At 33.3% G+C, this 15,057-nt stretch overlaps 1 protein-coding gene across 1 annotated transcript; it reads right to left on the reverse strand.

The window, feature by feature from the left end:
- Positions 1–230: 230 nt before the first annotated feature.
- On the reverse strand, positions 231–2,844 carry LOC114301529 (ankyrin repeat-containing protein BDA1). Its single transcript, XM_028246482.2, has 3 exons — positions 2,712–2,844; positions 1,562–2,141; positions 231–1,312 (listed from the first exon to the last, which is right to left on the reverse strand). The coding sequence occupies exons 2-3, from the start codon at positions 2,138–2,140 to the stop codon at positions 413–415; spliced, it is 1,479 nt and encodes a 492-aa protein (XP_028102283.2). The 5' UTR covers position 2,141; positions 2,712–2,844; the 3' UTR covers positions 231–412.
- Positions 2,845–15,057: the final 12,213 nt, after the last annotated feature.

Consider the following 15,057-nt stretch of genomic DNA (forward strand, 5'->3'; position numbering starts at 1 on the left):
GAGAAACATCAATAAGACAAGCAACAATACTAGGTATCATGAAAAGTCTTTCATGAAAATGATCATGAAAGATTTGTGACCTTTAGATTATACTTAGAATTAAACACCACACACTAATCAAGATAATTTAAGGGTCACAAATCTTTCATGATCATTTTCATGAAAGACTTTTCATGATCCCTAACATTTCTCTAAGACAAGCCAAATACAATGCAGCAAAGTAGAGAGCTAAACAAAACAAGTGGCTTAAACTCCCACACAGAAATCTGTAAAACCATCTGGCTCAAATCAAGACCAAAACAGAGAAAATGAAGGCAAGCTTATGTCCTCAAAACCAAAAACACACAGAAACCTCCCAAAAAGAATCTTAAAGACTTCACAAAAGTTAAGAGCTTAATTAATAAGACAGATGTCATTTTTGGCTGTGCTGAACCGGAATTTCTGATGACATGTCAACGGACTCTTTATACAAATTGCGTAGCTCCTGGAGGCGCTTCCACAGTTTATGTGGCACGAAACGATATTGCCGAATTTTTGGAAAAAGAGAGATTATGGAAATCGTTATCCACACGCTATAAGCACAAGGAAAAGCAATATAGGATGCACGGAAAAAACTGTTGGCATACGAATAAGTTGGAGATATGCCATAAAACGCTATCCCATAGCTCACTATCAGAAATAACATAGAAATGTGCAACATGAAACTAGAGAGTCGCAAGGGAAGCAAAAATATCATCGCGGTGATCGAGGCAAGAAAGCATACCGTGTTCAGGGTAAAAAAATCAATGAAAAAGGATCCGAAAGTCATAGATTTCGTTAACTTGATTTCAGCAGGATTGTCGGGATTGGCATCAGCATCGGTGTTGTTGTTGTTGTTGAATATGGTGGCGTTAAAATGTGTGATGTTAGTAGAAATAAAATTGGTGGTGGTGATGGTGCCGTTAATGTTACCAGTGGTGTTGGAAGGAGGAGAAGGTTCATAGTTACCGCGCATTACTCCGCCCGGAGGTTGAAGTACAGCTTGGAATGTAGATGTTGCGATCAGAACAGCTACGACAAGTATGGTGTTTCGCATTTCAAGTGACATTTCTCTCTGCTCCTGAATGATTCGTCCGATTAGAGCTTGGAACCATTGACGCGGTGATTTCAAAAATTCTCCAAGGTCACTAACTACAGACGATCTTTTTAAAGCTCCTGCACGGCGTAAAGTTTCCTTGATTTCAGTTTTGGCCTGACCGTCGGGAAGTGTTTCTGCAATGCCAAGAGCAGCCTTTTTGTCCGTGTAGATCTCTTTCACTAATAACTTCACAATCTGCGTAAACGAAAAACGTACAAATCAATTATTTTATATTGGGAGTTGCTCATTGGCAGCATTCGTTAAAGATCAAATAATATCAAAAAGGTTAGAATTACAATATACATTTCATATATTCCATACAATTTTATATATGACATATTTTTTATATATACGCCAATAGTTATCACCGACCATTGAATTTGAAGCTAACAATCTATCAACTACTACGATATTTATGGAACCAAAGAATAGATAGAAGCCTGCCTCAGGTTGTGAAGTGGAGACCGCAGTATGCAGCGCGGTGTTGCCTCCTTCGTCTGTCAAGCACAGCACCTCACCCCTGTAGGTTTTTCGAAGCCATTCCAAGAGGACTTTAACAGCTTTAAGACTAGAGCTTTTCACAGCAATGTGCAATGCAGTCTCCTCATGGACCGTCACATCATTTATAGACGATGGACAAACATGTAGAAATTCAGACAAAAGATCGTCTTGATCATCTGTTTTGGCTACAAAGTGCAGAGGAGTGAGACCCTCCCTTCCTTTGACACGGATGAGTTCACTGTCGAACTTGACGAGCCGGCTCACAGTCTCAGAATGCTTGTTTTGCAAAGCCAAGTGCAAGGGGCTTAGCCCTTCTGGATTCAACTTCTTGCCGAATGATGGCTTTAATCTCAGGATTTCTAAGGCGAAATTGGTTTGTCCAGCTGACGCGGCTACGTGCAGAGGAGTCTCCACAAAAAGTTCTTTGTTCATACCGTCCAAAATGTCCGGTTTCGACTTAATTCTTGCATACAAGTCATTGATATTTCCTGCTCGAGCGGCCTCCATCAAATGGGGATCCATTCTGTGCAATGATTTTCAACACTTTTAAGTGACGAAAGAAAACTAGGAAAAAAACGTACACAGCTTTTTGTTTTAAGCAAGTTTTTTTTCATATGCGGTAAACGAGTAATGTGAGACTTACATTTTAAATAAATCTCAATCACATAAATATCGTTTTGTATCTTATTGATGTTCTGTGTCTTTTTGCATACTTTCATCAATAAAGATTTTATTTGTCGATCAAAAATAAATAAATAAATAAATATCATTTTGGATATTTTTTGAGAAATTTTTTTACATGTGTAATATTTCCGCGTAAATGTCAATTATTTGTGCTTTTCAATTTCTGCCCACAGAAAAAAGGTTCCGTCAAAAAAAAAATTTAATTGGTATGCTTCAATTGAAAGAACTTTCTAACTCCCACGTATTCAAGACTAAACAGCAAAAATATCAAGAAAATATCTTATCAGAAATAAAAATTAAAATAAAATTGGTACAGATAAATCAAGTAACAAGAGTGATGATGAATTGCAGATGTTAGATTCAAGAGAGAGAAAAAAAAATGCTAAATTAGATATATAAAGAAACTCACATGGTTCAGATTGTTTACTTCACAACCCAAGTGGATGCTCTGTGAACAAATTATGCAAGACACAACAGGAATTGGACCTAAGAGATTATTCGTTTCCGTATTTGGAGGGCATGTATATATAGACCAAGCTTTTCTTTCTCCTGTTTAACTTCTTTATATATATATATATATATATATATGAAATGCCTCATATTTGTGGGTAATTAAGGAATTACTTGATAAGTATATTTTTTAACTTTTTACGAAAATATACATAAAAAAAAATAGAGAGATAATGTAATAAAAAAGATCAAAAGATAAATAAGTGCACTCCAAACAACTTCTAATAAGTAGTACTAAAGTGTCATGTATCGTTTACGCATGGCTCTCAATGAATGACGTAAAGTAATTATCTAATGGGTTGGGCTTTCCTCCAATTCAAGATCTAGGCTAGTGGGTGATGTTCAAGTCCGTGAGATTCATCATGAGTCTCATTTTGATAATTTAAATCGTTCATTTTATAAGATCATTCATTTATATTATTCAGAAGAAAAAAAATTAGATCAATCGAATAACTGTAACATTCTTAATTTATTACATTTGTCACCCAAAAAATAAATACATAATCTATTTTCAAAATATACTAGCCGTCCACTTTTTGGAGACAAAAGCGATAAATTGAATATATTATAATTATCAAATCGACATAATCTTTTTTATGAGTAATATACCTTATAAAATGAATAATTTTAATAAAAAATAAGACTTAGATGAGGCTCACGAGTCTGAACAATATCTTCTCATCCAAACCTTTATCTAATCTTCGTGAAACGCCATGTTGGTGGTCCCTATCAGGGCTGATATAGGGTTGATATAAACCATCGCTACTACGTGATATAATACAGATCTCATATGTAAGACAAAATATGTACTTTTAATATTATATATTTATTAAATCATTAAATTTTACCATGCAATATGAGACATAAATCTCACTACGAGATGCATGATATTTTTCTTTATTTCCAAATGATTTATTAAAAAAAAATGTTCTAGACCCCCTTTACCCCTCACCCCCTTTGACCCCCTCTTAACATGATTGGCCAATTTTTCTTTTTTTTTTTTCTTTTTTTCCCTTCTCTTCCAATCACCACCCGCCACGTGTGTGTGGGGGGTGGTGGGGATGGTGATTGGAGGGGTCTCTATCAAAGCCCTTTATTAAATGATTAACTTTTAGACCATCTCCAATGTTGAATAAAAAATTTCATTAAATCCTAGTAAAAATTTGATGAAAAATTTAGTTTGATGCTATTCACTCCAATGCTAAAATTAGAATTTTCAACAGATTTTTTCACATCTCCAGTTGTTCGAGAGAACGTCCAGACGGATGTCCTGGAGGTCGTCTAGACATGAACAAAAAAGCTGTTAAAGTTGCTTTTGGGTGGACATGATGAGCCAAGGTTCTCTCATTGCAGTCTCGTACTTGCGCTCGTCCTTGCAGGCCTTCGGGTCTACTTTTAAGCCCAATTTTAATAATTCAAACCATTCATATTTTATGATTTATTCAGTATATCATACCTGTAAAAAATCAAGTTGATCGGATATCAGAAAACATATGTTCGAAAAACTGTTTATTAATTTCTTTAAAAAATAGTTTTTAGTTCAATTTTTCGAACACATACTTTCTGATATCCGATTAACTTGATTTTTTACAGGTATGATATACTGAATAAATCATAAAATATGAACGGTTCGGATTATCAAAATTGGGCCTAAAAGTAGACCCGAAGGCCTGCAAGGACGGGCGCAAGTACAAGAGCCGCAAGGAGAGGATCCTCATTCGGACATGATGGTGGACATCCGGGAGGATGTCCAGCCCAATAGTGACAATTTAAATTTGATGAAAGATGAAAGGCTCCCTTCATTTGATGAAAATTTGATTTTCCCTCTATTTGATATGAATATGGTAAAAAGGTTGGAGCACCAAAATGAGACTTTTTTTTATTAAATTCAAATTTAATGAAATATCTAATACTGAATTGGAAATCATCTTAGTGATCAAAAGAAATAAAACAAAAAGAGATCTTTTGCCTCATGATCAGAGCCGGAATAACTCACATGGAGGAAGTCCGTTTGAGACGCAAAATATGTGCCTTTAGTATTAGATTCTTGTCAAAGATCAGAAAAAGTAAAATCTAAAATACAATAATTATTAAAAAAACAAAGAGAAGCAAGTATGCTTTCATTTCTTATGAAGAGATGCTTTGCTTTGCTTGTACATGCTCATAAATGGATGGATTTATTGTTCAAAAAAGGGTAAAAAGAAAAAATACATGAAAAAAAAAGTAATAATAATAATAAAGAAAAAAAGTGTTGCATCAATGCACCGAAAAAGAAAAAGAAAGTGATGATTCATGAATTTTTTAAAATATATTTCAGGATTCCATTACTTTAGTGAAATTATTAGATAATTTTTCAGATCAAATGATCAAATAATTCATAATTTTGAAACTATGGGCCTAGCACTAAATGGGCCACTCTGGGTTGAACATCACTTTTTTTAGCCCAACTTATTAGCCCAGATTAGGAGAACTGCAGGCCCACTGAGGAATCTCTCTCTCTCTCTCTCTCTCTCTCTCTCTCTACAGAGAAGCAATGGATATATATATATTGTTGGACAATCAATTCCACCTAAAATGGATATATATATGCTATATAAATGTTTGTATGTGTAACATTTGATGCATTGGAATTTTACTTTTGTGTGAAATGTAAAAGAAATGAATTTATTTTTGGTTTTGTTAAAAACACTATAAATTTGGATGATTGCTTCAGTGTATTACAGAAACAGTAGCTCAATTGATAATCAATGCATATTAGATTTGCAAGTGTGAATGCCTTCTCTTGATCTTGATACAAATTGGTATTAGGCACAACATTATGGTTGCCAAGTTATGGCTAAAGCCACTCACTAACCCATTGCTGATAACATAACCATCATATATATGATTTGATTGAGAATTGAAATTTTTATAGATCAAAGTGCAAATGATATTTTGATGAATTTCAAAAATTGAGATACATTGGTAGTATGGTAATGGATCAGTATAATACATTACCATTATGCCTCATTTGGTTGGTGTGATGGAAAATTAGGAGGAATGAGAAGGTTGAGGGATATAGTTAAATAATGATTTGACAGTAGAACATTTAGATTGTGGTGAACTAGGTTTTCATAGGAGTTACATCATGAACTTTTCAGATTGTGGAATTTTGGCGCTTCATATTATTTCTTATTCCCTATCCAAAGTTGTTAAAATGAAGACTCAAAACTCTGTTAGTATAACACTTGTTACCGGGTGTTGCATATTTGAAAATGTTGCCATCCCTTGTGCTTAATTGACTGCATTAGTTAGGAACTGACTTGCATCCTAACAGAAGCTCGTATAAACGCTAGTTATTCTTTGTTTATGTTGAAGGTTAAACTCTACTCAAAGCATAATAGGAAAACCAACTGAACAGATTGAAGCAGACATAAGGCTCGCCAAGTACTTTAGTCCAAGTGAAGCTGTTGAATATGGCATTATTGACAAGGTACCTCTAGTCAAAACACTGAATTTATTTTTAACTGGCTTTCAGGTGAAAGAAGCACAACTTAATTAACCGTATCTAATATTAGACCATGATTCTGATAAATATTCAGGTAAAATAAAAGTTACTTTCTTGTCGTTGTGCCATAAATTATTTCACGTATAATTACTTTCATTTCATGCATGACGAAAAGATTCTTTCAAATAGATCAGCGGTAACAATCAGTAAACCCTTTTACCATCAATTAGTTGAGTCGAGACAAATATTCTTCCTTCCTGTCAACTCCTTTGTGGCGCGTATTGTTACCTTCGGACCACAAAATCTATACAAACTCATGCTACTGTTGTAGGATAGTTTATCCTTGAAAGTAAAAAATTTGGACCGAGAAAGGGTTTTTCTTCCCCTTTCCTTCAGTCCTCCTCCCACTTCTTTTTTCTTTCTTTTTTTTGTTGGAGCTGTGGTGCTCTCAAGTGTGTCTTGGACTGAATCTGATCTGTTCTGTATGTGTGAATCTGCTCTGTTCTGTTTGTGTCCTGCATCTGGGCTGAATCTGCTATGATTGGCAGTGCTGATGGGTGGAGTGTGTTGCTTTGGTTTGGGTTGTTACAGAGACCATTATGTTCTATTGGAGGGATTTAAGCCCAATGCTAATCTGTGGAATGCTGAATTGGTAGGTGATAATTGGAGGAGTCAAAGTACTGCTATGATTGGTCTGCTAAGTTGGTTGTGGTTATGCTTTGGTGTTTAGCTGGGAGTCATCCTAGCAGCTGCTAGTTATAGAGTGTGTCAATCAGTTTGAGGATGCATAGTCTTGGTGTTTGCTGATGGTGTGGGTATGCTGTACCCAACTGCACTTTTGGTGGCTTCTCCAACACACTCTGGCAGCTGCTCTCTACTGCTGCTACTCCAAGTCAGTTTTGGTGTTGCTTTCAGGTGTTTAAAGCTGCATGATTTGCTTGAGGTTGGGAGCTTCTCTATATGGATGGAAATTATGCTAGCAATAGGAGCTCAAGGCCTTCAAAATGAGGTCGAGTCTGGGCTGTGTTTCAATTCTGTATTTTGGTCTGTATTGGTGCCCTATGGTGTGTCCGCGTTGGTCTCTCACCAACTTTGGGGTGCTAGCAAATGATAGAATGAACTTTGTGGTGCCAACCTAATTGGGATCACTTAGCTCATTTTGATGCTTTTGCATTTTCCTTTTCTTTATTGATGTAATATATCTTGTACCTTGTACTTGTTTTATTCCATCAATAAAGTATCTTTTTAGCCGATCAAAAAAAAATTTGTTTTATCCAGGGAAGGATGGAAACTTCTTGTTTGTAAAATAATTGAATTGAACCTTTTAGCAAGTTGTTTTTGCTGTGATTTGTACTCACTGGTGCCAATCATTTGCCTTCTCTCTTTTACCACTCACCATTACACCTGCTTTTGTGTTAGAAAAGTAATTGCTTGTTCTTTTCATGGCACTTGCCAGCTTCACTAATGTTGCTCTCTCTCTCTCTCTCAATGATTTAGTCAAAATGGCATCTGGAAGGAATGGAGTAGCTGATTTGACTTTTATGGTAGTTCTCTTTACACCTTGCTCCTGCTTTTTGATTGTTATCTTGTTACAGCTGTTGGGTTGCAATGAGAGTGATTGAAGAGACGCCTTGTTGGTTGGTAGAATGGTTATACCTTTTGTTGCTCACTAATCCGTCCCTCTTTCATCCCCACTTCACCAAGTGTAGGAAGGAGATTTTGGGTCATAGTGTTGGAACTATGAATCACACACACCGATGCTTTAGTTTCTCAATCCCAACAGTGTATTATTTATCATGTTTTAAGTGGATATGACCCACCAATTGAAAGAGCACGGTTGTGGTTCACACGCTGCTCACGTATATTCAAATTTTGGAATGGATTATCTAAAAACATCTTTCGAATTTTCTTTTCATTTTTTGCAGTTTTAACAGCTTTGTGATTGTTTTTTGTAATGTTATGATTTGATCTTAGATATGTGGAGTTAAAAAAAAAAAAGGAATGAGAAAAGATGGAAAAATAAAATGAAGTTAAAGAAGCCAAATTCTTTCTTTTGTTTCGTTAATTCCATTTATTGTTTGGCTATCCATTGCAAAAGAATGTGAATATATATAACTAGAAAAATGCTTGGGAGCACTAATTAGTGCTCCCACTAATTAGGTGGCAGTAGGTCCCGCCATTAATGATGTGATGTTTTGGTCTTGGAGTTGTATTTTTTTTTTTTTACTTTTTTAATGCATTAGTGCTATTAGTGGTGATGTTTTTAGTGGGATGAATCATTGTTGATATAACTAATATCATTTTACTTTCATTTGGAAAGTCCAATATGCAAAGACAGAAATAAATAAAAAAGAAAGGAAAAGGATAAAAATAAAAGGAAAAAAAAAATAGAGAGAGAGAGAGAGAGAGCTTATTTTTACCATTGCTGTTAAGGTTGTGAGATTTGGAGTATTGTGGTTGAATTTTTCTCTGTTTCTCTCTCTTTATTTTTAGTTTGTTGGTTGACTTCATTCCTCTTATCATTAATTATCTCTCTCTCTCCTCGGCATGCAGAGGCGGATCAGATTGGGAAACTAAAGGTGAAGGTCATTTGCAAGTGCATCAGGGTTTCAGTTTCCTTGCTTGTTTCAGCCTCCTATTGGGGAATTTACACTTTTTACACACTCAGCTTGCTTCAATGAAGACAGTTTCAAACTGAATACAAGAAGAGCTCAAAAACTTCTAACATGAATTTGCCATACCTGAACCTTTTTTTTTAAAAAAAAAAAAAAAATTGCTTATTCACATCTCACCCATTTTTTTCTTTTTTTATTTTTCATTTCAAAATCTCTACTCAAATCTATAATTCAAACATAGCTTAAGATTTATCAACAAAAAACAATCACCACAACTTGTTCTTATTCTCACCTTTCTTGTTCATGCACACATTGCACAAGCATCTTATTTACTATTAAGGCAACCACTTACATAGGTCATGTATTAGGAAACTTTTTTTATATAATACATTAATGTCACTAGATTAAAAATGGTCTCCACCACTCTTAACGCTAATGATGGGGAGGATGAGGAATTAAGATCCTCCATGGAATTAAATTTAATCTTATAAATTTTAAAATTCTTAAATTAGTATTTCAATCTCATTTGCTAAGAGGTTCCCAAATGGATGGCCAGGATTAGAAATCACCTACTCCAAATGTGACACAAAATTGGCTTCACCAATTTTTATTTTTATTTTTATTTTTTTTTGGGTACATACACTTTATTTGTTGCAAATCATAAATAAAAGGTACATATATAAAAGCCATACAGAGTGATATTGTGAGTGGTTTTGCTCCTAATGTTTAAGTGCACTTTATCCAGACTTGTGATAACCTGTCTTGACTGCCTTGAGCGCATTAGATGATTTTGACAGCCTTAGTGCGTTCATAACCAAATTTGACTTGGTGGGTTAACCTTTGTTGTTAATTAACAATAATAGGCCATAGCTTTTGATTAATGATTTTAAAACTATCAACTTGAAATGTTGATTAGGAATGTACTATATAACCCTGTTGATATCAGGTGGTGGTACTACCATTTAATGAGTAAATTTATTTTGTAATAAGAACCACAATAGAATTTATTTGTCATAATTTATCTTAAGTTGAAAAATATAAGTCACCACTCTCCCAATTTCTAGACAATTAGTTATTTTTTTAACTTATTTAAATTATTTATGATTTATGAATTGTAAATAGTAATTATAGCAAATAAACTGACACAAACTCCTGTGAGTTTGTTTGGTACAATTTTTAGCAAATTAGAAGCACTACAACATTTTCTTAGTTTAGTGACATTTGAAAGTGCCACAAAACTATTCTTTTAATGACATTTTTTGGTCTTGTGGCATTTTGAACAAGTGCCACTTCTATCGGTGCCATAGTAGATACGAGTGCCACGGTAGATACTTGCAAGTGTCACTGCACCATCATAGCTGAAAACTTTCAATGACATTTTAATGTCATGGTAGATATTATTTGTGGCACTATCAAGCGCCATTAAAAAAAGAGTTAGTGACACTTGTAAGTGTCATTACACCATCAAGACTAAAACCTTTCAGTGACACTTTAATGTCATGGTAGACACTATTCGTGACGCTATCAAGTGTCATTCATGATGATAATTCGTTGTAGAACAATTTGATCCGCTCTTGCGGAGACTCGAACCGCCAACCTTCCGCACCATAAACCTTATACACCACACTCTTCCCACTACACCTCTATACCACCACATGATTATATATGCAACATATATTATTTATATAGTACATACATCCATATTAATATAAAAGTATATGTATAAACATAATTATTTTATTGAACATAATTTATGTAAAATAAACTATTTACTACCAAAATAAAAAAAAAAGACCACTTTTGGCGACTAAAAATATTTTTTAGTCGTCAATTCTATACTTTTGGCTACTAATTATTTTTTAGTTACTAAAAAACTTAACTTTTGTCGACCAAAATCGAATTTGGTCGCCGAAGATGCACTTTCAGCTACTAAAATTTTGGTCACCAAAAAATTTTATTCCCGCCTTAGGATTTTAGTTCTCCCGCGCTAAAAATGACCACTTTTGGTGACTAAACTTATTTTTTAGTCGCCAATTGTAGACTTTTGGCTACTAAATTTTTTTTTGGCACCAAAAAGCTTTACTTTTGGCTACTAAAATTTTTTTAGTTGGTAAAATCCATATAATCAGCGACCAAACTTATTTTTAGTCGCCAATTGTAGACTTTTGGCTACTAAATTTTTTTAGTCGCCAAAAAGCTTTACTTTGGGCTACTAAAAATTTTTTTCACTAAAACCCATATAATCAGCGACCAAACTTAGTTTTAGTCGCCAATTGTAGACTTTTGGCTACTAAAATTGTTTAGTCACCAAAAAGCTTTACTTTTGGTGACTAATGCTGTTTTGGTCGCTGAAAGCTATACTTTCAGCGATCAAGTTTTTTTGGTCAGAAAATTTAGTCGCCGAATATGCTTTTTCCTGTAGTGTATATTGAGTTTAATTCATTTATTTTTAATCATTTACTGCATTTTAAAAATTTAGAAAATATATTGGCATTTTTTGTTTTTTGAAAAATGTCATTATAAGCTTGGAAAGTTTTTGGCTTAGTGCCATTTCTCAAAATGTCATAAAATATTTGTTTATGACACTTCTCACCTAAGTGCCATAAAAAGTAATTTGCACCTACCTAGTGTCCTGACATTTTTTAAAAAATGTCATTGCAACTAAAGTTTAGTGGCATCTGTTGGTAAATGTCACGAACATAATTTTTTGTGTCATTATTTTATAAAATGTCATAAAATTGATGTGACATTTCTTTATTAAAATGTCACTAGAGCCTTATATGTTTTGTGGTTCTATGGCATTTTTCTAAAACATTTAATGCCAATTTTTATTTTTGTGGCATTTTCTAAAAACATTCTACTAGTGTAGTGTCACTAAAGCGTAAATTTGTTGTAGTGACATTTTTGTTGTAGTGAAGTGACACTTTTTTTTAATTGAAATGCCACTAGAACCTTGTATGTTTGTGGCTCTATGACATTTTTCTAAAAAATGCCACCAAATATTCTTTTTGTGACATTTTTTAAGAACATGCCACTAGTATGGTGTCACTAAAATATGTTTTTGTTGTAGTGTTGTGACACTTGTTCATTAAAATGTCACTAGAGCCTTTTATGTTTGTCGTTTTGTGGCATTTTTCAAAAATGTGCCACTAAATATCATTTTTGTGGCATTTTCTAAAAATATGCCACTAGTGTAGTGCCACTAAAGTATGTTTTTGTTGTACTTTTGTGACATTTGTTCATTGAAATGTCACTGGAGCCTTTTATGTTTGTCGTTTTGTGGCATTTTTCAAAAACGTGCCACTAAATATCATTTTTTGTGGCATTTTCTGAAAATATGCCACTAGTGTAGTGCCACTAAAGTATGTTTTTGTTGTAGTGAAGCTAATAATAAAAAAAATAATAAATTAAAAAGGGTAAGCTATCATTAGATCCTGATAGTTAGACTTAATTCCTTTCATGTCCTATCGAAAATAAGTCTTGCTAAAATTGTCGCTAAAAATAATTTTTGTGACAATTTTTTACATATGTCGCTAAAAATTGACAATTAGTGACTTTTTTTTGTTATGATTTTTATAAATTATCGCTAAAAATTATAATTAATGACTTTTTATGACAAATTTTTCCTATAGGATCTATTAGATAATAAGTCCACTTATTAGGACTTACATGTAAATATCCCAATTAAAAACACCTCATTTTACTTCTCAATAATGAGAAGATACTGAGAAGATATATAAGCAAAAACTACATCAAAAAAATATATATATATCATAACTTGTATCAAATAGCCCAATGAACTGCATTAAACAAGCTTTGTATTAAATGGCTAATACACTTGATATTTTTCCTAATTTGAATACACCACCTGCCGACGGCTAGTTAATAGTAAATTACAAATTCTTGGAATTGATAACACCAGACAACTTTGGATATCATTATGTGTGTGTGTGTGTGTGTGTGTGTGTTTACAATAGTCAAATGGAGGGCTTAAAATCAACCTAGTTAATTATATATGAAAAGATGAAAAGTTAATCCTATTGTTTAACAATTTTACATAGAACCTGCATAACAAACTATTGTTTAACGATTTTACATAGGACCTGCATAACAATTAACAGGACTTCAGTCCAAAAGGAGAGGCAAAGATAAAATTTGCAAAGTGGGCCATTCCAGTAAAAAAAAAAAAATAAAAATAAATAAAATAAAGCAATCGCCCTTCAGTGCCATTCCCACCACACATTATGCAAACTCCAAATGAGACGTCCATAGAAAGTTGGAAGATAAAATCATATCATACACATATATTAGAGAGAGAGAGAGAGAGAGAGAGAGGAGGTTGATATATATATATATATATGTATATATCGATGAAATATTTTATTAGAATTATTCACACTAAAACATATAAGAGTTTTAGAAATCAAATATTTGTTGGGTATACCTCCTTATTAACGTGTGGGACCCAATGGTTTGGAAAAAGAGTTTAATTTAATTTAGTATTAATTGTAATATATTTTTATATATTATATTTAATTTGTGGAGAGCCAATCTAATTTGGAAACAACTAAAGTTTTGATAAAAAAAACCCTAGATTTACAATATAATTTTTGGTGTATTGTTTTTTCCAAGAGACAAGTACGACAGCAGCATATACTTTTTCTTGGTGAGATAGTGCTTTGGGTCGATTGATTTGTGTAGCAGAAACAAATTGATTTGGTGCATCTTTGTTTGGGTGTTTTGGTGAAGCTGATTTGGGTTGTTATTTTGGGTCTTCTACAACTTTGGTTCTGAAGATTTTGTTCATCTATTTGGTGAGGTCTTTCCTCTTATTTATTTGTGATTCACCTAAGGGTGGTTTTGTGAGACCATTAGTGTCTCGTTTGTAATCGTTTGGAACTTCTTTGGTTGATAGTGGAATCGGATTTCGACCCCGTGAACGTACCTTACATTGAGGGAACCACGTAAAAATTCTTGTGTTGCCTTTGATTTAATTTTTCCGCATTAGTTTTTATTCTCATTGATTGATTTACTTGTGGGAAATCACATATTTTCCATAACAATATTTTGGTCTCTAAAAGTGAAATTTTGTTGCAAAAGACATTTAGGAATCAATTTCTATCGTCATGAGGATAGTCGCTAAAAAGTCGTTCTAAAAAGTCAAAAATAAGGCTTTTAGCGACAAAATATTGAAAATGTCATTAATAAATAGACTTTTAGGGACAAAATAATTTGGCCTAAAAAAAAATTTTTTGAGACAAAATTTGATCCCAAAATGATAATAATTCATTACTAATATCTAATTTTTGTTGCTAAAAAAATAATAATGACACTTTTCGCTACAAAATTTTTTAGTCTCTAACAAATAATTTTATCTCTAAATTTTAATTTTTAAAATCTTAATTTTTTTTTTTTTTTGTAGTGTCACATCCTACTTGGCTTTTTATGGGGCATGCCTAGTCCTCTTTTTTTTTTTAAATATTACAGGTCCTATACATAGATATGACACTATTATATAGTACATAAGGAAAATGCATAAGACCCCAGTGGGTGCTGGGGTCCCTTCTGATTGATTCAAAAAATACAAAAACTGTTTTTTTTTTTTTTTTCATTAACAGCCCCCACGTGGAGGTGGTGGTGTTGGGGGTCACCCCCACTGGGGTTCCCCAGCATTACCGAGTACATAAATAAGGGAATCCATCTCTTGGAAATACAGAGAATTTGGACACACAATGATTCAAGCATCTTTTGTGCCATCCGACAATGTCAATTGTTAATGGGTTCGCTAGCCATTAATCTGCTGTCACACCAATTTATTTTAGGTTTGCGTTTAAATTTTATGATTTGGATAGAAATTGAGGAAAAAGTGAGAAATAAAGAAAAAAATTTGAATTCATATTTCATTCATATTATTCTTACCCTTTACTTATCTCTTCACAAATCTCAATCTAAATGTCAAATCCAACACAATCTTAACATCACCATGCTAAAAATAAAATAAATGCTCAATTTTTTATCAAAAATATACCATTAAAAAAGGTACAACATTTTAAATATGTGATTTCATATGTGAGCTTCCCATCCCCAAAATCTTTCCCTTATTCATCATCTTCTGAAATAATAGATCTTATTAAGAATAAGAA

Source organism: Camellia sinensis, chromosome 13 (assembly GCF_055761805.1).
Source record: "Camellia sinensis isolate YWXY chromosome 13, ASM5576180v1, whole genome shotgun sequence".
Taxonomy (NCBI): Eukaryota; Viridiplantae; Streptophyta; class Magnoliopsida; order Ericales; family Theaceae; genus Camellia; species Camellia sinensis.

Bases quoted from the DNA above. Each gene is read 5' to 3' on its own strand.
- LOC114301529 (XM_028246482.2), bottom strand. From the start codon at position 2,140: ATGGATCCCCATTTGATGGAGGCCGCTCGAGCAGGAAATATCAATGAC. The intron at 1,313-1,561 runs GCAGGCTTCTAT...TCGTTTACGCAG, and splicing joins TCTCCACTTCACAACCTGAG to ATTGTGAAGTTATTAGTGAA.